Below are 25,496 nucleotides of genomic sequence, written 5' to 3' on the forward strand. Positions count from 1 at the left end.
CACATTTAGAAATACTTTCTTCTCCTCTTTGATACTGGGAAAGAAGTCAGCCTCAGAATGTTCAGCCTGCCTGCAATGAAAGTTACCTAATAATCAGCTTTCAGGCTACATTAGACAGCATTCCTTCTTTGCTTCCTGATGAAACTGTTACTTAAGTAGGGGCAAAAAAAAGAGAACCACAATGAGGGTTTTATGTTTCAGTCCCTAAAAATTAAATGCTTTTATGTGTTCAAAGACTGGGATCCCAGTATTCATGTAAAAGCCATGAGCACCAGACTTCCTAATAATTTTCTATTTTCTGAAAGAGTAGGTCTCTGTTTTTTTTTCCTTCACAGGTTAGATTTTCTTTACAGTAGCCTATTAACTAAAACATATACCATCACATTAACTTCCTAAGACTGAGGAGGAAAATGAAGCTGCGCTTTCCATATCCTGTGAACATGATGTAAAAATAACACCAGTTTAACCATTTTCTCTTTTCCCAGTCGCGTTCTAAAAAAAATGCAAAGAAAACCCCACCACTGCCTTTTGTACAGAACCAGAGTATACAGGCTTGTATGAGGCCCTCTGTGAGAACATGTGGGTTCTTTTGTAGGTTAAGGAGCAGAAGTATCTACTCACGTGGTCCCAGTTGGGGTAAGATTGTCGATCAATATAAATTTAGGCTGAATGTGCCAGGCAATGAGTGAGGGAAGAACTTGCTGCTGTACCCTATGAAGTACCATGAGGCAAACAGGAAGTTTCTACCCAAGATGCTTTCAGAGTCCAAGTTGCTCCATAGTTGGGCAGCAGCTGAGCAATAATGTTCTTGGATTGTGAATTTGAATGCAGGCACCTATATTGTGTTTCCGTTGCATTGTAAGCCTCTGTGCTTTTCCCTCTGTATTACACATAATGATGATTTTCTATTGTTATTATAGAAAACAGTTCTTTTTTTTTGTGACTTCTTTCATGTAAATTTGTTTAGTACATTATTAAGGGATGTTACAGTTTTGCAGTGCTTTGACTTAGTGAGCTCTGGATGAAGCACTACATTCTTATCCAATGACATTGTATCTCCAGATGCTATTTATATATTGTCTCAATTCATAAACAACATTTGCATAACTGTTATTATAGCACATTTGCCTACTGCATATGCTGTAGGAATACATGCCCGTGACATTAATTACTGATTATCTTTGTAGACAAGAGGCTTTCTATTATAACTGATGAGTAGTCAGGAAAGAGTTGAGCTACTGTTACAGATCCTGCCTGCTGCTGTCTCTGTATTTTTGAGCATTTCAGATGGCATGATTAATCCCCTCTCTCCTTCGTTCTATAAATACATTCGAAAACAACTTACCAGTGATTGTATTTTAAGATTTTCCTTTTGTTTGGAAGCTGCTGTTTCTATGCCATCATCTATACTACAGTTTATTTAGGTGGGTGTTAGGATATAATTGGAGAGTTTAATAGGCTCATCCCATTATGCACAATGTTCTGATGGTGCATGACCTCATTTCAGTTACCTGGCAATTACTATACAAAAGAGTGATGTTGGCTTCTACTTGGAAGTTGATCAGAAGTACTAACCTTGATGAACATGTATCTTACATAGTGCAAAAATGTACTGGGAAGGAAAGCAATTCAGCTTAATTACCTTTGATTAGTTTTGTACTTAGAGACAGAAAACAGTTTTATTGGTGATTATTTTTATTTACAATTAATTAGATTTACATATGGCATCCAGATGCCTTCAGCCTCAGAATCCTAAAAATCCCCAAACTCGTGCTGGTGGTTAACAAATGTTAGTTTAATATAATTTTAATGTTGCTATTCACAGTGACTGTTAATCAAGGATGTAAGATTTGCTTGTTGGTGGTACATGAAAATAAAACCCATGACCACTGGAATTTTTTTAAGGATTCACAAGGAGAAAAACTTTATTTACAGAAACTGTGTAGGTGAATCAGTTACGTATTTAAGCACAATACGTATTTAAGTACAATATGAAAATTGCTTATATATTAAATCTTCTTTTAGAGTGAACTCCAATTATCCTTGTATGATTTGTTGTATATAGCAAAATTACAAAATAAATCCTTCTGCAACTCAAGTACAATACTTGAGTATCGTAACAATACTTGTACATAATATGCTGGAGACTAAGTTCATAGCCTATAAGGAAGATGAAATGTATTTACTTCCTTCCAGCCAAACTGTTCCAATCCATTCCTGAATTTTAATTTATTCAGTAAATTTTATGAAACTGGGACTTGTAAAAAAACTAATAACCTTCAAGTGGAGTCCATCGGTCTACTCTTAAAGCATTACTGTTTTGGGGTTTTATTTTGGCAGAGTTTTGAGTACTATGCTAATTCTTCTCAGTCTTTCCCTCTAGCTCCATAGGCCTGACCCACTATAGGATCAATGTTTACAACTGTCACTGGAATTGTGTTTTCATCTGTTATAAAAAACAGGCTCATTTTACATGTTTTTGGAAACATAGGGATGTGTCTTTCTCTAGAAATAGCCAGGGATTACCTTACACTGGAGTTCAGTCCGGGCTGCAAGCATTCATTCACATTCTGCCATTCCAGTCACGGCAATTCCCATTTCTGGATAAAATACTAGTGGCCCTGCTCCCAGTTCAAGGCTGCTTTTTCACTAATTACATTTGTTTGTTTTTTTTAATATCTAACTTGGGACTAATAATGTCTAAGTAGGCTTCATTATCTTACACAACACTTCGGTGGAAGAACTAGACCAGCTCTGAAGAAACTGTAGCTTAACACCCATTCTAACTTGCAATACTAACTTCTCTCTTTGCTATACTCTTGCTGCCTTCGTTTCAATTCTTTTTTTCGGTTCTAGATCCTCTTTCTCTGATGCAAGATAAGGTTAGTAAGGACTCTAGCAATAACAAGTTTTACCTTGTAATTCTGAGTTTGTTGCACTTGCTCAAGCAGCTTGATAAACTGCTGTGGGTTTGGCTATTTTTTTTTGTCACCTCTCCCCCTGCCCTGAAGTTGTGAACTTCTATCTGGAATAGAGAAGGAAATGGAGCACATAAATTCCTTGACCTTAGGAAGACAGAACGATAAAGATTGGGTCTGTACTGTTTCTGAGGATGCTCTAAAGCCATCCTAAGGATATCTCAGTATACATGAGTGCATTGCAGGTCTCACTTCCAGACTTCTAACATTAGCAAAATCCAAATCCAGGTTTGGCATGTAAAGGTACATGTAAAATATGCCTCTCTAGCCTGTGGAGATATTAAGATAAATACATAAAAAAATTCAGGACCTGTAATCCTCTGTCTTCAGGCCTTCCCCATGAATTCAGTAAAGTATCCTTTATCATATTCTGTACCAAAAGAAATGCAAACCCTCCCAATAAAAATGAAAGTAAAAGGAATGATGGACTGGTTTTGGTCTGAAGGTCCACTTTAAACATCACTGAGTTCAACTTCCCTACACGAAGCAGGAACACCTTCCACTAGATCAGTTTGCTCAAAGCCACATCCAACCTGGCCTTGAACACTTTCAGGCATCCAACAGCTTTGCTGGGCAACTTGTTCCATGTCTCACCACCCTCAGTATAAAAAAATATTTCCTTGTATCCAATCTAAATCTATCCTCTTTCACTTTAAAACTGTTACCCCTTGTCCTGTCACTACAGTCCCTGGTAAAAAGTATGTTTCTTATAAGCCTCCTTTATATATTAAAAGATCTCATAGCCTCTTCTACAGGCTGAGCAACCCCAGCGCTCTCAGGCTTTTTTCCCAGCACAGGTATTCCAACCCTCTGGCTGTTTTCATGGCCTTCCTCTGGACCTACTCTAACTGGATCACGTAGTTCTTGTGCTGGGATGCAGTACTCCAAGGGGGGGTATCACAAGAGCGGAGTGCAGGGAGAGAATCACCTCTCCTGTCGAAGCCCAAGGCTGCAGACAAAGCTTCTCCAGCCCTGGGTATAGCTCATCAATGCCCAAAGTGAAGGAACTGCCCCAGCCTGCCTCCTGAAGAACCATTCCCCTGTCTATGCCCTCAAGCAAGGGCCAGTATGCCTTCAAGCCAGTAAGAAGCAGATCCTGCTAGGCGGGGTAGTGCTTTTTATCATGTTCCCCCTTGCTCAACTGGCTCAGGCATGAAAACTCCCCTCAGAAAAGTGGACATTCACATGTAGGCTTGAAGGTATTCATCCCTTCTGATGGGGCATAATTCACTCAACTAGGCTGACTTGACAAGCAGCTGTCATGCAATTAAAAAGTGTCAAAAGCCACCAGCCAGAAGCACCCCCAGAATCATTTCTCTCACCACAGGACTGCACATGATCTGCAATGGTACATCAGATTGTGTAAAACTTCCTCTCCTTCCATTCCCCCCCGGGCTGCCTCCCTGTACCCAGCTGCACAACTGCTGCAACCTTAAAGTTGTACCGAAAATAACAACGATAGAGGACTTGAATTCTGGAAGGAATTCATATATAGTAAAGCTTAGAAGTTTCACATTTATAAAAAGTATGTAGCTATGGTTGTGACTATTACTGGTACACTGATACCCAAAACAAGCACTGAAAATGCAGAAAACCCCTATATTAAAGTCAACTGGTAACCTCCAAATAACCCTCTCAGGCTCTGCAAGCACAGAAAAGAACATGCAATAAAATGGAAACTTCTACTCTAAATTAAACATGCAGAGTTATGCACCAAGTCATGGCAGCAAACAGTGTGACAGGCTCCAAAACCAGGCTATGCATTGAACTAATAAAGTTTACTTCAGTGAGGCAACAAAAAGGTGCCGTATGTAGAAATACCATCTTAATGTATTGTGGTATTAAAAGGCAGTTTAGTACACTTTGTATCTCTAGCCTGGAATATGATATATAATCCCACAGCAAATTGATATTCAATGAATTTGCTGTGAGTTTCTTGTTTATGTGGGCCAAAATCCCTAAGAAAGATCACTACTTCTGAATAATCTGCCCCAAGTTTGTCAAAGTCTCACCACAGGCTTTATGTAAGTACTGCCTGTTAACCGAAGAACTTGCTTTGCAAATCTAAACCTAGACAAAGTTGCATAGTGTTACCAGATTACATACACACACAAAAGAAAGAAATCACCACAAAACAGGCTGTTTCAGATATCAGAATATTACTTATATTTAATTAAAACAAGTTTTGATTGAAATACATTTACAGTCAACTTTTAGTTCATAAAGCTTTTAGTTCAACTGACTGTTGTTTTTTGGTCCATTAAGGGTAAAGGTACTTTCCTTCCAAAATAAGATACTAGATCCAAGAGTACCCAAAATAACTCTTAAAAGTGGATATCCTTATAGTCAGAGTTCTCAGATGTTTGGTCCTAAAAATCCTTAACTTGTTAGATAACGCATTTCTAGTGCTGCAAAAGCCAATCAAGGTCATAATTTTGCTACTTTACTCAGTCTTCCGTTGAAGTTTGTTTTTTTCTGGTTGAAAGAAGTGTTTTTCAAGAGCATTGACCAATTCATCTAGTTCCTTCTTCAGCTGTTCAACATCACTGGGAAATGAAATTCACACAAACACAGGAAACAGTGAAACAATGGAAAAGCTAAAAAAGAACATTTTCAGTGCGAGGAATTTTTAAATCTACTGCATTGCTTTAGACAAGCATTTTCTACTAGTGCTAAAAGTGTATATATTTGATTTCTTATGGTAATGCACTGATGTTCACTTTCAACTGACATGCATGAAGACTATGAAGAAACATAATGCCACAATAAAATCTAAAGCAGAATGGCTTGAGTTCAGAAGATCTTCTATTACTAAATGTAAGTGATTAGAAGTGTAATTTTTATATTGTAACAGTATTCTTAGATGACTTTTCATCTGTGAAAAAGCGTTAATATCATTGCATAATTTAATAATTACTTATCTTTAAGACTGTATGATTTCCAAGGCTAATAGTCAAGGATATAATTACTAAACATAAAAGGGTTTGAAATATATTAGAACACTTTATATTTGATTAAATAATTTTAAAGCAACTATGTATGTAAAAAGGGGGTGAAAATATTTACATTTATTTAAGGCAGAATGCTTTTCCTAATATTGTTTTCACTGAATGCAAAAGTGAGTTCAAAGGAATTTCAGTGACAACAAGAATGTGTCAACAAATTTTGCAGAGTTGAAGCTTTATACAAACACATTTACCAAAATGACTTTAGTAATATTATTTGATCACAGAGAGCCCTTATCTCACTTAAACAATACCAAAAAGCCACACAGCCTCTATTACACCAAATGTACTGTTGTAAGTGACAATACCTGTTTCCAGGGGGTGCGCAAAGTTCGGAATAGTATTTGATCTTTGGTTCTGTCCCACTGGTTCTCATGGTGGCCACTCCTCCATTAGCAAAAGTGAATGTTATCATTTGGCTGCTTTTACTAGTAGGAAGTATCTAGGAATATTAAGAATATTTTTTTTTAAAGCTTGGAAAGAGACCATATATAAACCCATGACTTGATGTCAGATAACATGACAAAAGCATCAGCTAAAATTAAAGTTTAGTTCTGTTTTCTTCAACATTGTGGTCTTGAGACAAGGACAGCCTTTCCCTCAGCCTGGAATCTGGTAGAACTGCATCACCGCTGGGTAGCTCATGTCAAATCTAGTCAGCTCATACTCTTTAATAGAAGTTGTGCTGTCATGGCATTTCCCAGGAGGAAAGGAAATAGAGCTAGTGGAAAAATATAGAATCCAAAGCCACACCTTAGTAGACAGTTTAACTTGCACTCACAAGAAAATAATGCATATTGCTGTAGCAAGGCAGCAAGATCATCGTATCACCCTTTACAAACTGGAGAGGAAAATACACCACGAAATCTAACAAGAAACCCAACACCCCCCTGCCAGCTTCACTTCCTCTTACCAAGGCAAAGCAATCGTCACCAGTCTAACTTATTATACGACTCAGTATGTAAATATGTTTAGTGTTTCTCCACAGAACGTTTTATGTATGTGTATATACATCACATATGATTTACATGTAATTTAAAAAGATACTTACAGCCTTTTGATCTGGCTGGCTGCTGTCATACCCAGTAGTTAGATCCCTTATTCCAGAAACTTTAAATCTACCGCAGGATTTTGGGTATGTGTTTTTTCCATCAAAATTTCTAAGGTTGTCAAAAAGCTGTTGAATAACTTCAGGATCATGGCAGATGAAATATGAAGCTTTGGTAATATGGAAGCCATACCTGTGAAGACACAACATTACTGAATCCAAGAAGCAATGTTCTAAGGGTTGTACACCAGACACATTATACAACCCTTCCATAAAACAACATTTCGTACTCATGCTCACCCAACTGAAGCATCAGTTCATGCCCTTACAATTTTTAGAAGGTCTAAACAGCTTAATTATCCTATTTTACATACTTTAAAGAAACTTCTGTGCAGATGTCTTTTATTTGTCATGATTAAAACTGAGAAAGTTTACAGCAAAATCAGAAGAAAAAAAGAAAAAGAGCCTTGAAGAGCTCTAAACACCATAGGAAAGGAAGAGATTACATCTAATAGCTTCCTTGAGTGGATTCCAGATGACCTTTTCAAAGTAAAACAAATTCTAGACTGCTTTTTTTCAATCACACTTTAATGAAGTGTTTCTACTCTCCCATACTAAACCAAACTGTTCTGAATGTTGTCTCTCTACCTCACCTGTTTGCTGCCAGGTAATGTGATGCATCAAATACAAATGACCTGGTAACACCGACTTTTCAAAATAGCATGTTGTTCAAAAACATACAAGCCTCGACTGGTTGTTGAAGTGAGCTCTTGCTACAGATCAAGACTTGATAGATATCCTTGACAGCAGTGACAATCTGAGGGGCAGAACTGCCATTAGTACTAGGATGTTCATGCTAGAAATCTGAAAGGCTTCTTAAATAGGGTCATGTTTATACCTAAATGGACATCTTGAAGGTTAATAGTAGTTAAATTTAGTCTTAAGAATTCAGTAAGGGAATTAACAAAACCTATCCTGTAACTGAAAGAAGCGATAAGCCTACCAGGACTGTGTCCTTTTCCTCATCTGCATTTACTTCGTTGAGACAGATTCCCCTTCTACATTCCCAAAATACAAAATAGAGTTTCTTCTGCTTCAACTGTAACTCACAAAGCAAATCTGACAAAAAAGTATAGTAGTGAGTAGAAAACTGCAATTCTATACTAGCCAGAAACAAAAATCAAATACATACAAAACAACCCCCCAAAACAAGAACCCTCCTTCCAGTTCATTATCAAACATCAGTTTAACAGAGCAGATTTGTATCTTTCTCTAGATCTGTAGCTTTGCCACAAAAAGTGACTATGTGCAGTGACATCTTGCAGACTGCTTTTATGCTAAAGCAGCTCTGAGTCCTCTTCAGTGGCTATGTACACAGCAGCACTGTGGCACAGCTCAATTCCACTCAGTTAAATACTCCGAAGTCAACCTGAAGCAGGTGTTTACTGAATTAGAATTTAAAACTAATAATAAAAAACTCTCAACCCAGAGGTCAAATATTCAATTCTTGAACATGCACTTGCAGCTAGTAGCATTTAAGGGAATTCTCACATCAGATGCTGTATTTGCTGCTCTAGGTATGAATTCCTCTTTCATGCTTTTGTATTACACAATTTATCTATGCAGTGTAAGCAAGTCTTTGCCACTTGATTCCTTCCTAAAGAGATGATGAAACAAGCATGGCTAGTGCTGGACATAAATGAGAACTCAGAACTGGCAAAACAAGCAGCACAAAGGCTGGAGTTTTCCACGAGTCTCTCTGCAGGTTCCATACTCCCCTGTTAGTGTCTATGACACATGAAGAGCTGGAGAGTACCAAACAGCCTGTGCTGCTCTCTCTGTTGAAAAAACAACCCAAAACCTCCACAAAAACCACTCCCTGTCCCATGAAATCCAATAGTCATCTTTGCTATTGATTTCTTTGAACCCATCAAAAAAGAACAAAAGAAAAAGTAGTGCCTCATATTAAAAGCTCTCAGAGGGATACCCAGCTGTATATAGCCAAGAGTAATGGCCAGTCACAGCGCTTCTGCATAATCAGCTCAAATCTCATTAATCAGGAGCAGAAAGAGCAAAGGACAACCAAAACTCAACAACAATCATCCATCAAAAAAAAAAAAAAAAAAAAGACAAAATAATATAATAAAAAGCCTAACTTTAGAGCCAACTAGAATTAATTTAATCACAAGTAGCCCTGCAAGGACAGAAGCAAGCTGGTTTCTATGTATAGCATAAGTAAGCCAGAGCCACTTGGATCCATTCTGCCATCAACATCTTTATGTGTCTGGCTCATTGAAGCAGCAAGAAGCACTATGACCTCTATAGCTCAGCAATACAGCTGCCAAAAACCTGCCCAATCTTCTGTAAAAGGATCTCAGTGCAGAACTTCCCAAAAGGGAAAAACCATTCAGACAAGCAAACAAAAACACCACAAAGATGCCATTAACTAATAAAGAATTAGTAAGGCAGTTATTATATTTAAAATACCTTAAAACAACACAAAAAGTCATAAATATATTCATGTCTACAAGGCAGGAACACTTTCTGGAAGATTACTATTAGCACAGAATTGTCTTAATGGTACAATAACCCACAGTTTATTTCTTTATAAACTATAGGCTGCTACTGAGTCCCTATTAATCCCCATATGTGAAACTGAGAAAATCCAAAAAATAAAAAATTAAAATTGAACTCACTCATCATAGACAGCTTTCAGCTGCTGAGACAAAGACAAATTCCTGGTTGCCAAAAAGCTGGCCATCTCTGCAGTTATAACAGCAGCACTGACACCATCTTTGTCCAGAACAGCAGGACAGCACATATACCCTAAACAAAGAACATTAGATATAATTTGACACATTTTTAACAGGAAATAGGATGGGGAGGGAAGGTTAGCCAACATATTTTAAAGGAGAAATGCACATTACCATAGTACAGACATCTTAGAGTCAAACCAAAAGTAGAAAAATTTTATCTTCTAATCAGTGTCAACTTTATTAAACAAGGTATTTAATGGAATTTGAAGACAGAGATTTGCATTATATCAGTGCCACATGCTCCCAGGTCCTTATGGAGCTTTCTTGAAAGAGAAATGTCACACTGCAGGAACAATTCAAGTATAGCATTGTCTCAGATGCGATTACCTTACACAGTAGTGTAAGGTAACACTGATAATTATCTGTGAAATTAGTCACATTACCTGGTTTTCAGGTACTGAGATACTTAAGAAATAGCATTATAGTTTTACAATTTCCTCCTCATGAATTCCTAACTTTTATTTGTGGCTTTCAACCATGGCTTTCCAGTTTACAAATGTAATTTGGGGTAGTTTTTACTTTATTTTATTCACATTTACACTTAGCTTAAATCTGTCAGGTAAAAAAACTCAACTTCAAGTCTGAAAAATGCATTTGATTTTTTTTATAAACCAGTTTATGCAGAATTTGCAGTCCAAATCTACATGGCCATGCTACTGTAGATATAAATCCCTAGCTCACAAACTTTGTGCTAAGCAGAGATACAAACGTTTTAACCAGTAGTATCAACTAGCCAAAGAGAAAATTATCTGTCACTCACTGGAAATACACCCATTGTATTGAGGACACCCTTATGTTGCCATTTTTACTTTTTTTTTTTTTTTTTTTTTTTTTTACATTTTACTTCATTACTGAGACACTAACAGAGCCCTGGCAAAGGTTGCCCAGAGAGGCAGTAGAATCTCCTTCTCTGAAGATATTAAAGAACCATCTGGGGCCAATCCTGTGTGCCCCAGGGTGCCCTGCTTGAGCAGGAAGGTTGGACCAAATGACCTCCAGCAGCCCCTTCCAACCTTACCCATTCTGTGGAATCTCTGCAATTCTGTCATTTTTTGCAGTAGTTCTATTTTCACTATTTTGCAAGATATGAAAACACAACATTCTGTTTTTTACCTATAGCCTCTTCAAATGCAAAAAGAACAGCTTTTCCCTGGTCCATGAGCTGTTTGGCACGGTTGCCCATCCACTTGAAACCTGTCAGTGTTTCCTACAGCAGTGAGGAGAAATCAAAGGCATTAAAAAGAAAAGCAGTGTTTTACAAACATATGACACTTAGTAGGAAAGCTAATAAAAGAACATGGAATAATGTGTAGCATATTGCTTACCTCAAAGTGAAAACCTTCCTTTAGTGCAATTGCTCTCAGGATTTTGGAAGAAACAGTACTGGATAGCATGTAGACATCTTTAATGGCATGAGTATCCCTACTGTTATTTTTCCAGCAAGTGAAGATCCACCAGCCTAAAAGAGCTCCTAGTTCATTTCCAGAAAACACTTTCCATTCACCACTAGAGGCAAAGAAATATTAGAAAGTACATGAACTCAAAGGATAATACAGGGGGAAAAAAATCTATTGGTTCTTCTAGAAATGAATATTAAAAAATAAACCCCTGCCTTGGAATTCCAAGTAACAGTAACAAGATATCACATATTCATTATGAACAAAAAAATTCCTCCTCCAAAGCATTCTGAAACTGCTATCTCTCTTCTCCACCATACACATAAGCTTTTGCATTTATCCAAAGATGAAAGTGATATTTCCAACATATTTTAAGTAAAACAAAAATGTTCAGCAGACAAATTATAAACTTAGTGATTAAGACAAGCACAGAGACAAAAATACAATTCTCAAGTGATCAGTATTTTTAGTTGACCTAGTGATAAATACTTTAAATTTAATCACAAATACATCAATTGGTCATTGGGAAGATTGGGGAAAAAGCCTCCAATGGGTAAAAAAGATTAATATTGATGTGTTGCTAGAACAGGAAAAAAAAATGAAGAAGAAAAAGACAAATGTCAAAATTGTCAAAAAAATTCCCCATCACAAAAGGGGACAAAGACACTACCAAACTGACAAAACCAAGACCTACAGAAACAGTACCTGTTGTGAAAGAGAAGCAGACTCAGTCTCCTGCATTTATTGATGCCAACAGGCACAAAGCAATGCACAGCGGCAACTTAGTGTAAGAGCGCTGAGAGAGTGTGCTCTAGCAGGGGGTTCTGTCAAAGAAGAAGTACAGATACTGTAGAAGCCCATATTAATATTTGATTAGTGTATGAAAAGCTACAGCAGAACTCTGAGAGGACACAGGACTGGAAGTTAGGAGACAACTAAGACTGGCTAAACAACGAGCATAGAGGTAGCAGAATGAGAGCACCACACTCTAACTGGTAATGGATACAATGAACTAACATCCGTCTTCAAGTTTCTGGTAGCTCTAACTTTTCAGACAAAAAGCATGAATGATTTTGCATTCTTGTTTTAACCCATCATGAGTAGCATAATCTGAAGCTTTTTATACCTTGTCCTCAATGCTGAATTGCCAAATGAGGCTGGCACAGAACAAAACCATTGAAATATGAACCTTCCAACTAACACTGGCCAAGATACAGCAGAGGGCCCACAAAAGACCATTCTTCTTTTAAAGACAGAGTAACCTCCTTAGTTCATGCTGTGAGGCTAATGAGTTTAAAAGCACCCCAAAACCCCAAAGAAAACACTGCCACTTTTAAGCCTACTATTAGACCAAAAGAGGTTCTCTGTTGAGCAAAAAGGGTATTTGCACTCTCCTTTTACTGGACTTTTGGAATTTGTCTAGCTGATACAGATTCAACTATTTAATTCATCCACAACCACTGAGGACATCTAGTAGATGTCCGTATCATCCCTTGGGTTCCAAAGACTATTGACGTAATTTTACATCCCTCTTCTGGCTCTCATGCACAGGGAATTCATATCTGCTGCCCCAGAAGATTTTTTTTTTCTGCTCCTCCCTGAGCTGAAAACGTTGAAGCTTAGTTTTATTAAGGATTTATAGTTTCTAACTGCTCAGATTAGTTTCTGCTTTATCAAGAAGAAAGTCCACTATTTGTAGATATGATACCAACTGCTTGAGCTTCAGCTTTCTTTTATTCATCAGATAAAACCATAATACAGAAATGTAAACAATTGTAGAAGTACAGGGTATCAGAGGGCATGAAATAAGGGGACAGCCATATTGAGTCAGAACTATAGGTAACATTTCACAAATATGAACAATTTATGCTGACTGAGCAAGTTTGCCTTTTGAGATCCCCTTCTTTGACAGGGTATGCAAAGATAAATAATGCATATATAGCTGGTTCTTGAAAGGGAGAGTAGAAATGACTACACCAAGAAGTACCAAACAGTGAAAAACCTCAAGATGAAATGCAAATATGTAACATTATGTAAAGAAGTGAAAAACTGAGCAAGAGAAGCACTGTCTTGGGGTGACTTTATGATGTGTATCCTGTATCGTTGTTCTATGCCCAGAAATTAATTTTGTGCCTTTCTATGCCTTTAAACTGAGCCTGAGAGGGGGAAGAGAAAAATAACTGAGCAGAACTTTCAAAGCAGTGTTTCAAGGACACACAGAGATAGAGACAGCTCTGCATTCAGCTGCGGCACGAGCGGGAGGAAGCACCCGGCTTGTTTTTTTCCAGCCAGCTTTCGGCCAGTTTTTTTCAGCTCCTTTTCCTCTGGAGAGTTGAACTTTGTTTTCCTGGGACTCTGATTTTTCCCTCCTTCTCTGCCGGATGGTTTCAACGTCAGAATACATTGGGAGGACTTTCCACTGAGGCTTTGGCCCTGGAGGTGGGCCCACCACCATGTCCCAGCTCCAAGGAGGGGGAAAGAGAGACTACGGAAGGACTCTGAAATTTTCCCGGGTTTCTCTCAGCAGAGTGAGAGGTTTTATTATTATTTAGCATTATTATCCTTTTCCTGTGTGCTTGTTAAATAAATAGTTTTATCTCTTTCACTTTCTCTAGAGGGAAAATTATTTTTTTCCCGAACCTGGTGGGGGAGGGCTGGTTTTAACCTGCCTTCTCTCAGAGGACATATTTCCAAATTTGCCCAAACCGGCACAAGAAGCACAAATCATCTAATGATTAGTAAAATGTTTGGTTTAAAAGAATTTGAGAAAGGAGACACTCATACTAAAGAACAGAGATTATCAGGGAACTATACAGATTCTCCTGAACTCAAGTTATTGTTTAATAAACCTAGTATGAAAGAATGTTTGTCAGTATTATGTGGAAAAATTCTAACAGAAAACCTACCTTTGAAAAGGTATAGCACAGTAACAATGATTCACATGCTTCTGTGCATGCCTGAAGCACAGCAAGTGTCAAGTATTTATTCAGGCTTCTGTACAGTGTCTAATATTGATCATTATTTCATATCCTGCCCCTACTGTGGTCTGCTTCATACAGCCCTCTCACACTTCTGTGTGTTTTCAATCCAAAAAATTGCTCCTGTGACTATTCTTCCTCTGCAACACAGGTAGCAAGAATTCTCCAAATGAGCCTAGCCTTGGAGTAAAAAATGTCAACGGCTTGCATTACTTTATTACCATACCTCTCTTGTTTCTCTGCCACTGCCAGTCGATCAGCATCAGGATCATTTGCTAAAATGATTCTTGCCCCATCTTTTTCAGCCAAAGCAAAAGACAATGTCTGGAAAAGTGGCAAGCAGGACCAGATGAGTATTAATATTCCCAAATAATATTTTCACTTTATAGGTTTTAAGTAATTTTCCCAGTTTATTTTATCTCAAACACCCAAAATCATTATATGTCTCTCAAAAAACCCATAAACTTCTAGCCTGGCAGCAGTAGAACATAGTCAGGACATTTAACTTTACCTACATCATTCCACTTCGGTAGCCCAACTTAAAAGCTACCTAGATTTAACAGGATCTTTCAGTAACAAAGTGTAACAGAAATAGTTGCAGAAACTCCAGCCACCTGTTGGGACCTCTCCTGCCCCCTCCTGGTGTTGTGTCAGCACAAAATAGTAGAAGCCTTCCAAAACCAACTGAGGAGATTTTTATTATTATTTTATTTTTTTAAGTTCACTATCACTTTGTTCTATGTGCAGATCCTGCCCATTCTGTTACAGCACAGAACAAGTTAATTGAAAGTTATAGCTAATTACTACCTGACTGGTTCGAAGAGGGTTATGTCAATGAAAGGATACCAGCTAAATCTTCACTAAATGTAAAGGCTATGGAACAGATTCAAAATAGACCTTCCACCAATATCTACAGCTGTGACTTCTGGCAAAAAGGAAAACACTGAAAGACATCACAACTATAAAAAAAACCAAAAACAAACTATTTACCAGAACACCTTTGCCTTCTTCAGGATTTGGATATTTCACTGTGGGAAAGTCTGGATCAGGATCTTTCTGCTCCGGAACAGCAAAAGGAGGGCTAAGGTCAAATGCCTTGAATGCCAACTGCACAAATTTATGTCCTACGCCATGCACAGAAGTATGAACAAATTTCAGGTTTGTTTCCTTGTTTATGTTCCTGAAATAAAACAGGTTAACAGTAAACTTGGACATGGAAGACTGTTCTGCACAAAACTGACTGTTTGGAAACAGATTCAATTCAGTATTCTGTAGCACTGTTAAAATTACAAATTAAAAGAGGTCATATTTTAAAAGTAATGGCTTGAAAATTGGCTTAGCCTAATTTTTCAACAATATGAGTCACTCTTGGCATCCAATATCCTGGTATGTGCAAATCACCAGAGTAAGAAAAGACAGTGCACTCTACACATCCCAAAGAAGGCGAGTGAAAAACAAATACAACTGACTAAAGAGACTCTTCATCCCCAACTCTAGCATTTAAACCACCCAAAAAGACTGTGAACACAGTGAGTCAACAGCAGCCTGCCCAATTTGAGCACACTCATTTTAAGAAGCACAGCACTGAAAGTGTTGGACATACCTAAAATCATGCAAACTCCTAAGGAGACATTTAATTCCAATTCTGACAAAGCAGTGTATTTTCCCAGCCTTCTAGTAACTCTGACTGTTTTTAGCAAGAGTAAGAACCTGGTTACTGGTGGTTAAAATTTTGGCATAAAATAAGCAGATCTAAAAGGTTGATACTCATCTAATACATAAATCAATTCTAACTATTAATCACCAAGAGGAACATCCACTTCATTTTGCTAAGTAAAGATTTTACTGAGGAAGTGACAGGAATAGGCTGTTGTAAGGCACCCAAGGCTACCAGGAGCACAAGCAGGGCTGGAATGACAGAGCAAGACCTCCTTTGTCCAGAACTGGCTTAACAACCTGGTTCACTGTCTCTCAGAATCTTGTTTTAAGGCTGGTGGGCTGTCCATGTCAGCTCACCTCCAGCAGCATGAGAGAGCCCCAGTCTTGCTGTGGCACTTGGCTGATGCATGCCATGAAAATACAGGGAGATGATACCATCAGAAATTTGCTCACTTTGCTGGGTTAGACTTCTGCCAGGACAGCTTTATGAACTGGCTTACTACACTACTACACAGCTGCCAGTGCTACCACAAAAGATGTCAAAAAGGCACAGGCAGAACTGGGTCATGGCAGGATCATTTCCATCAATTTAAACTGCCCTGCTAACATACTCGATGGAATATCCTGTTTTCTTAAAGGAATTAACACCAGTCACCTGTAAAAGCACTGTTTCTGTATGTCTTTGAAATACTCCTTATTGACCATTGCATATGGATCATGAAGTAGTGGGCTGCTGTCAATCAGTTTTTCATCCCAAGCCTGAGGCCATGGTTCTTGGTTCTCCTCAATAGCCTGAGAAATTCCTTTGTCATGAGGGGAAATGATCTGAGCACCATTTTCCCAGTAAACCTAAATAAGAAATAGGGTGAGTATTTGATCATTAATCTTGTAAGATAGTTTTGTTATGTTTTTTGTTGGTTAAGGTGCAGTACATTCAGTAGAGTATTACAGTAAATTAGGCTTAGGTATACCCAAAGTATTCTGTTCATATTCTCAGTGTTTCTTCTCACATCCCATTTTTATTCTATTAAAAAAAAGCAGTTTAATTTTATCGAAATATATCAAGATCCATAATGAAACACAAAACAAGGCCCAGTCGTTTATTGAGAAAACTTCCACTTTTGTATTTTGGAAACAGTCTGCATGCGACTGAATGACTGGTGCACAGGCAATTCAGCTGTGATTTCTTCAGCAGCTAGCAGATTACAAAGGCATTACTTCCTGCTTTCTAGCAAGGTAGAGAGACTAGTAATTAATTTAGTCTATAGCATGACAGGAACTATATACAATTGCATTAGTTTCTCTACATGGAAAAAAAAAGAGACAGAAAATAGATCATATTGGAATACCTTGTAACCATTGTCTTGTTTTGGATTATGGGAAGCAGTAACCATAATTCCAGCACAAAGCTTCAGATGAGTTACTGTGTATGGCTGTAAAAAGAGAAAGTTACCTGAAGCAGAATGCACAACATATTACATATTATTTCTTCTCATGTATATATAATACTTCCATAGTGCTGAATGAAAAGAAAGTCAGGATGTGATTCCGACAAAGGCTTCCTAAAGGAGAAGCTAAACAGTACTTGGTCCACTAGACTCCATGTGGCACAACTTTAGCTCTTGTTTTTTCTCATGCATTTTTCCATTTATACGTTACTAATGTTGTTCCAGATGCTTTGTGAATCTCTACGGTAGTGTGTTTCTAGAAGGAAGGCAGATACATGTCTTGCTTACTGTAGAATGACTTCAGGTACCTGAAGCCTTAGAGGGTGCCAAGTCTGTTGGGGTAATGACAGAAGTCTGCATGGAGCAGAGAACTACAACTCAAGCAGTCTCATCCATACTGTCTTTTGGGAGCAGCCTGGGGAGCAACTACTCCATTGGGGCTCAGAAGAGTATTGTTTTGGAGAAAGCTTTTAAAAACTAGCTCAAGACAGATGGAGTGAATTAAAAATAAAGCATTATTCATGAACACAGGTCCAATTTTTGTTTACTCCTGGCTCTTTATTTAATAGTGAAATGCAATCAGCTGCAGTTCTTGCAACACCACTTTAAGATGCACTATGAAGAATTTGACCCTAAATCTACAAAAAATTGTATCAGTATAAGAATGCTATGTAGAAAGTTTTTATACCACTATGTTTTGTTTGCAATGATCACTGGAGAAACTGGTACAGGGGGAAATTACTGCTTTTAGTACAAGGGCCAAGTGCAGGTCTTTTCTGTATTGCTCTGGAGACACCTGGTGTTCTGATGGGGGCATCAGAACACAATCCAACATCCCTTCTGGCAAAACATCACTGCACTCCAACAACTTGCTATTTTGGATTCCATACCTGCCCTTGCCCCTCCTCCCCTCAAAAAAAGGAAAAAAAAAAAAAAAAAAAAAGGTTAAAGTCCAGCCAAATCACAGAACCAAACGTGAGTGTATGTTTCAGACTTCACAGCAATCTAGACATGATGAGATGCTTCCTGCAAGATGCCTGCCTGAAAACAGGAATAAATAGAACTGCATCCCACTGTCCTGACATTCCACATTCTCCCTTCTTTTGCTATGGATGTTGTAAACCAAACATAGCTAAATAAGTACGAGACTAACTGCAGGAAGAGCTTAAAAAGTAGGAACTGGTTTGCATAGTTATTCTTAATTTAAGTAATACAAGGTATCGGACAGAATTTGTGTATATATAAAGCAGATATAGTACATAAAAAAATACAATAGAAAAACCTACCACAAAAGGAGTTGGTACTATATCAGAGAATAGATAAACTGGAACTCCCTGACTGATGAAGGTATTGGCAGCAAGTCTTGCAAACCTAAATAGGAAGAAAAGATACCCAGGGAATATATTAATTTTCTTACCAATTAGTTTCCTAGAATTCACAGCTCCTCCTACCCTAATGCAATTACAAAATTCCAACAACCAACACCTACACTTATCAATACATCTCAATTATTATACAGACACAATTTAAATGTGTTCCCTCACTATTCCCAATAGATAAAGCACAACTCTAAGAACTGCTTTGGCATTACCAAAATGTAAAAGTACTGTAAATCCCACACATTATTCACTTTACAAAAAGAAAACACAGTTGAAGTAGATATAAAGCCATAATGTATTACACAAGGCATCTACAAAATACTAAATACAAAACCTAAGAAGTACCTTTTGCTACTACCTCCACTGGAAAGATGAGCACGAGCATCAAATCCAATCACAACTCCTCTCTTTTTCAGGTCACTGAAATTCTTCTCAAGGTATCTGCAAAATCCCTGAAAACAACAACAGATCCACCTCATTAACCTGATCCTGATGTTTAATTTATCATAGCATTAAGATAATTGCTAAGATGCTGATGTCTTAGGAAGCTGAGCACATATAGCATCTCACTGAACTGCTCTGGGATTCAGCTTGTCCAGGACCAATAGACACCATGAAATACCAGAAACCTTCAAATCAATACTGCAAACCTGGACAGCACCTAAGTATTTTTTAAAATATCAGAACCAACTCCAAAAAGGAACAGGTAACACAGTTAGTCTGAACTGCAGGTTTTGAGAAATGATTCAGCTGCCTTAGGTCTCACATGAGGAAGAGAACAGCTGGCCAGTGTTTCAGGTTTTTAATCGAAGCTCACCCTTAATAATGACATCTCTTCAGCACATGATACATCAACACTCCAGGTTGCAGTAATTCAAGGTTCTGGGTTTTTTCCCCAAGTAAATCTACTTTAGGATCTATGTACGTATACATACCCTCACTGCCTTTATGTAAATCCATGTTCAACACACACAAAGCTTAGTCAAATGTTGGCTACCTTTGGGGTTTTTTTGTAGTTGTTACAACAGCACTGTTACACTTGAGCTTAACTGCAGCTGTGTGTAAATTAAATTGCAAATCAAATATGGAAAGTAACTTCTTTTAATGGTTTAATAGCTCCTCTCTGCTTGTTTTCAGCGATCAGCACTCAGCTAATAATTGTAATTTAAATTACTTCTGAAAACTGGAAGAATAGGAGACAACTTATATTTCCACTGACTACTCATTTGCTTGCCATAAATGAGGCTCTTCCATTCATATACACAACCAGTTAAGTGAGATAAAGTGCTGAACACAATACCTGAGTTGTCTGGATAATAGTCAAGTCATTCATGTGGGAAATCCCTGCTCCCATGGCAGCTCTGAGCCCTGCTGTGCCAAACTCCATCCGTGAGCCAAAGTATTTCTGCAGTTCTCCGGCATTTCCTTCCGCAAGCAGTTGTTTCACGATTGCGTAAGTTTTTGGATTCTGTTGATACAAAATTCAGTTATTCTAAATGAGGTTTTGTTTTACAGAACTGATTTTTTGTCCCAGCCCCTGGGTTTCAGGGTCAAAACATGGCACACAACTTCAAGAACACCAGAACTCCTGCTGTCTTCTTAATTTTAAATCAGTACAATCTCAAGTATTACTTATTTTAGATTTATCCCCTGAAGTGAACATGCTACTTTGACAACCGTGTGTATATATATATATATATATATCACAATTTGGGACATTAAAAGATTTCCAAGATGTCTATTTTAATGTTTTCTATTTTTAAAAACAAAACAAACAAAAAGCAGCACATTCACAGTTCAGAGAATTTTTCCTCATCACAACACAATAATTACACTAAACATTTAAGAAAGTAAGTTAAGCTGATAATTAAGAAATATTTGTTATTTCTATAAAACTATATGTAGAGTTTAAAACAAATTAAATTATAACCTTGTCCCAAGACTGGCTAGCACCAGAGGCAGCAGCAAAACTAAGCAGACTGGGTAGAAGAATTTCCAACATATTTACAGGTAATGCTTGTAAAAATAAGTGCAACCCCAGCATGAAAGCCTAGAAACTACAGCCAAATTCTTAAATAAAATGACTGGAGAGTGGCAACAAAAGGGCCATGTCAGACTGCTTGAGAACAGCAAGGAGTTTCTAACTTTCCACTGTTTTACTTGGTATATTGCTTCCACAGACTCTCTATTGTTACTCACTCTTTATTTCCAGTCTTAAGGAATTAGCAAAGTCCTGGATGCCTCAACTTCTCAATAACATGAGACTTGTGAAGTTCAGTATTTGATTTCTTGAGAACTGATAGCCAAGAGGACAGATGGCAGGTGGCAGACCCCTGACAACAGGATTATCTGGAGAGGCCGCATGTTACTCACTGCTTGAGTACACACACACACTTTACTCTGGAGTACAAAGACTATTATTTCCAAAGGGACACAAACTTTGATTTCTAGGCAATCAAATGACCTCATAAAAGTCACAGACTTTACTATTTCCTGGATGACCTAGGTATGCTTACAGCAAGGGAAAGCATATCAGGCAAAAAGGAATAAAAAAAATTAAATGTAAACCCAGGTATCTTCTGCAGCTTCAGAAAATGCTGCAGAACACATAGAATAGTAGGCATGTGAGCAAGTTTCCACACAAAGGTATAAGCATTCTGCACATCAAACTGAGACCAGAGTCGGGATGCCCTAACCACTGACCTGTGCACCCACTGCTGCAGGACAAACAACATCGTTTAAATAAATACTTAAAAACCTAAAGGCCTCTGGTGCTAATGAGCAAACTGCAGAATGCAGAATAAACTAAAGAATTTTTAAAAAAAGAAAACCGACTTCTTGAGTGCAATAAACAATTAGGTACCCCAGAACTACTGATTTCCAGTGCACAAATTACCAATTTACCAGTCCAAGAATATGGTAACTGACATTTCCTTGTAGGTGGCTTGACACAATTATCTATTATTATTGAGTAATTATACTCTACAAGAATAAATATAATTCTATGTTGTTATAGAATATATAGGGCAGCATAACTATTCTGAGTTTAGGCTGTTTACAAGTTGATGTCAGGTTTTTGCTTTAACATCAGGTCTCTGACTCATAGGTAAAGCCTGAATGACACTATTTGCATCCAGTTTTGTACAGTGCCTAGTCACCTTTTCATTCCCCTGCAGGAGCTTTGTGCACGAGTCATCTCTTAATACTGAAATGGGCATGTTTTCAGGTAGATACTACACACATTCCTACAGGTGTTTGACAGACTAGAAGCTGTAATGCCAATGCAGAAGGACACCAGAAGCATCCTGCAGCTCTCACAGCCAAGGAGTTTTATTTGTTGTTGTTAGGGGAATTTCCCAGGTTTGGGATCTACTGTGAAACTAGAGGATCCTCCAGTTTTTTAAGTCTGGTTAAATGTACATGTCCAGGTGGCTGCCCAAGTCTTAAGAGCTTCAGTTCATATAGTTTGCTAAAGAAAACTTGATTGCGTTAATTTAGTTGTTTGGGCTGTTCCCCACGGCCTGCCTCCACCCCACACCAAGCAATGGTAAAAACCAGGCCAAGTCTGTTCAATATGGCAGAAGGATTTTTCCAGAACTACTTTTATAATTTTTTATGGCTATATTCTCCCAAGAATCTGCCTTTTTTTTTTTTTTTTTTTTTTTGGTGGAGAATGTTACGATGCCATTGTATACAGCTAAGTAAAAAAATAATCTTGGTTTTGGCTTTTTTTCCTGCTTAAACAAACTCTTCACAGCATCTCTACCAAAGAGGGATCACATTGTATCTGAAGGATGAAGTGCTGGTTATTTCCTTTCTCATTGAATCTCTCAGGTTATGCTTTTTCTACTCTCAAATTAAACCAGATGTGAGTACCATTTTCTGTGAATACAGTGACAGGTGATTTAATACCAAGTTAATATCCACTAGAGCAATTAGCTTGAACATCACCTGGTAACGCTCGAGTTATTTACTTTAATCTACACTACAGGAAGGCCCAAAGAGGTATCAACAGTAGCGGAGTCTCCACAAGGTTTTAGAGTAGAGGAAAAACTTCTGACTAAACAGATTTTATTTTTACTAAAACCAGAAACTACCTTCCCTTCACAATTCTATGACTGATAATAGGAAGAAAGAAAAATATGCTATTACTGTAATGAACAGAGTGATGCAAACAGCCTGGTAACAACCACAGTAATTGTCATGTAGGTAGGAACTTCCAGTTAGGTCAGCAGGACCACCATCAGCCATAAGGGCTTGCTCTTGCAAACGATTATTTTGTAAGAAACATGGGGCTTATCATCATTAAATATTAACCTATCTCTGCATGACAAAAAGGAACCTTTTTTTTTTATATCAGAGTAAATGGACAAGGGTTATATCTGACTCCTCTGTTGCTCAATACAAGCATGTAACAGCTCCCTGAGAAATTAAAATACCTCATCGTTTTTGAGCAATCAGCAATGGGTATTGCACACCGGTCAATTATGACTGAGTCAAAGATGCAAGTGTTCACAGAGGGCTAAACTTTCAAAAGTAAAGATGCTATAAGGGATTCTGCATTAGATTTTCAGAGGGTTTAACAAAATAATCAGAATAACCAGTTGAAAAGTAAATTATTACACAGAAGACAGGAATATAACTAATTCTGGTCAGGGAAGTTATGCAAATAAGAGGCTCTTTAAAACCAAACTGTTTTCTCAAAACCAATTAAACTGGGGAAAAAAAATGCAAAAGCTCATTGTCATTTGATGTGATGCATTAGCATTTCTGAAAAGAGAACTACTTTGGCACTGCTCTATCATTAATAAAACCAGAGCTTGGGTAACTGGTCAGTGAAACAGCTGAATGACCTTTAATGAAGAATCCCAACAAGTTTGAGGTGCTTCTAATGATGTCCTTCAGAACCTGGAAAGAATACTAAAAAAATAATTATTATAACTTTCCACTGATATTTTTGAAATAAGCAGAAGAGGCCTTACCAAACAGGTATGTGTGCTACACTAAACTTAGAGAGCACTGTAGAGTGCTGAGCCCAGGGGAGTCCCATTAGTGACTGAAGGTGGCAATGGCCAGTGTGTTCCAACAAGCCCAAATGAAAAAATTATGTGAATAGGGACATAAAAACTGCAAACCAAATACGCCAACAGAGGCCTGCATCTCAGTGGGATTTGCAGCAGCAAGCGACTACATGAGCATTTCCAGCACACCACTATGGCAAGATATTTCTTTAGATATGTGGAAAACAGAAACACACGGAAGATTTTTACTTCTGCATATAGTGCTATCAAGACCAAAACTGAAGACAAAGTCTCAACAGGAAAGGAAATAATACATGCTAAATACTCCTAAGCAATAGCAGAAAAAGGGAGAAAAAATACAAACCCAGAAAATACTGAAGATTCAGGAGCTATTTTACAAACAGTGAAGATCACAAAGCACTGGGTTGCACCGGAAAAAGCCAGGACTGACAGCTTCTGGATTTCCTAGTGTTTTTGAAGTGAGCCCACGTCTTTTGGAATCAACATTTCAGTAAACAAAAATGTGAAGGTACCAGGAGGTTTTTAACACTGAGAGACAGGTAACACAGCAATGTACGCTGGTCTTTAATAACTTAAGTCTATCAACTGCCCTGCGACTGAAGCGGTTCGGAACAATACAGGCCCTTTTGAAAAAGCCAGTACAGCTAAAAGGCAGACTGAGAGACCAGCCGAGGGGGTTTCTAAATGAAAGCGGCGGCTGCTGCGGCAGGTGACGGAGCCGCGGCACCCGGCGGGGGCGGCAGCAGAGGGCGGCCCCGCAGCCCCACCTACGCCGGCCGCTCGGCGGGGCGGGAGGGGATGGATGGAGGGGTGGAAGGAGAGCACCCCTTTGTCAGAGAGCTCTGAAAGCAGAGCCAAAGGAGCAAACAGGTGCTTGTACCGCACCCCAAACCGGCACAACGCAATAGCCGGGCGTCACCCCGTGCCTCCTGACCCTTCTCCAGCCTGCGCCCCCACCACCCCCCACCGAGCCCCTGCCTGGCCGGAGCCGCCGCCCCTCACCTTATCCCAGAGCAGCCACTGTTCGGCCGCGCGGCGGAGCGCAGCATCTCCCGCGGAGCCCCGCGCTGCCATCGCACTGCCACCCAAGCCTCCGCCGCTCTGCTCCTTCCCTCTTCCGGAGCGCGGCCGCTCCGCTCCGCCCGCCGGACCGCCCCACCTCCGCCCCGCCCGCCTGCCCTGGCCGGGGTCAGGGTCGGGGCTGGGGCCACGGCCGGGTAGGGCGGCCCCGCCTCCGTCCCGCCCGCCCGCGGGGCCGCGGTCGGGGCCCTCGCTTAGAATGTTGTCATTCAGCGCCAGAGGTGTGGCGGGGGTGCTTAGCCGCCAGTGGCCCTTCCCGAGGCGAAGGCGAGTGCACAGCCCCCGGCGGGGCTGCGGCTGCCGGCCCGGGGCAGCCCCGGGGAGAGACCCGGGCGGCCCCGGGCCCCGGCCCCCGCACTGCGCCGGGCGGAGGAGGAGCATTCCCAAATAACAGCGGGAAAACGCGGTGAACTGCACAGCCGCCTTCTCCGCAGCATGGCTGGCGGAAGAAAGTAGCGCTGTTGTTAGACGTGTCACTTTCCACGGGCACTGGACAAAGGCGACTGAGATTCCTTTTTTTAAACTCAAGATAAATGAAGGATGAGCTCGGGAGCACTTTGATTTGGGATAAAAATTATAACTAGATGATACTTAAGGTCCTTTCTAACCCAAAAAGTTCTATGATTTTCTGATAAATTTTCATAGAAATAATGACTTGTACAGATA

The 25,496-nt window shown here is 39.0% G+C and overlaps 1 protein-coding gene across 1 annotated transcript; it reads right to left on the reverse strand.

The window, feature by feature from the left end:
- Window positions 1–5,120: 5,120 nt before the first annotated feature.
- PGM2 (phosphoglucomutase 2) lies at window positions 5,121–24,878 on the reverse strand. The gene is made up of 14 exons (XM_039551259.1): window positions 24,753–24,878; window positions 20,009–20,176; window positions 19,054–19,160; window positions 18,616–18,700; window positions 17,231–17,314; window positions 16,537–16,730; window positions 15,213–15,402; window positions 14,449–14,546; window positions 11,173–11,353; window positions 10,961–11,054; window positions 9,728–9,857; window positions 7,035–7,224; window positions 6,292–6,425; window positions 5,121–5,524 (listed from the first exon to the last, which is right to left on the reverse strand). Exons 1-14 carry the CDS (start codon window positions 24,822–24,824, stop codon window positions 5,422–5,424), a joined length of 1,830 nt encoding a protein of 609 aa, XP_039407193.1. The 5' UTR covers window positions 24,825–24,878; the 3' UTR covers window positions 5,121–5,421.
- Window positions 24,879–25,496: the final 618 nt, after the last annotated feature.

The sequence above is a fragment of the Corvus cornix genome, chromosome 4 (genome assembly GCF_000738735.6).
Source record: "Corvus cornix cornix isolate S_Up_H32 chromosome 4, ASM73873v5, whole genome shotgun sequence".
NCBI classification, from domain to species: Eukaryota; Metazoa; Chordata; class Aves; order Passeriformes; family Corvidae; genus Corvus; species Corvus cornix.

Bases quoted from the DNA above. Each gene is read 5' to 3' on its own strand.
- PGM2 (XM_039551259.1), bottom strand. From the start codon at position 24,824: ATGGCAGCGCGGGGCTCCGCGGGAGATGCTGCGCTCCGCCGCGCGGCC. The intron at 19,161-20,008 runs GTATTGTGTTCA...TGTTGTTTTCAG, and splicing joins CTATTATCCAGACAACTCAG to GGATTTTGCAGATACCTTGA. The intron at 16,731-17,230 runs GTATTCCAATAT...TTTCTTATTTAG, and splicing joins AACAAGACAATGGTTACAAG to GTTTACTGGGAAAATGGTGC.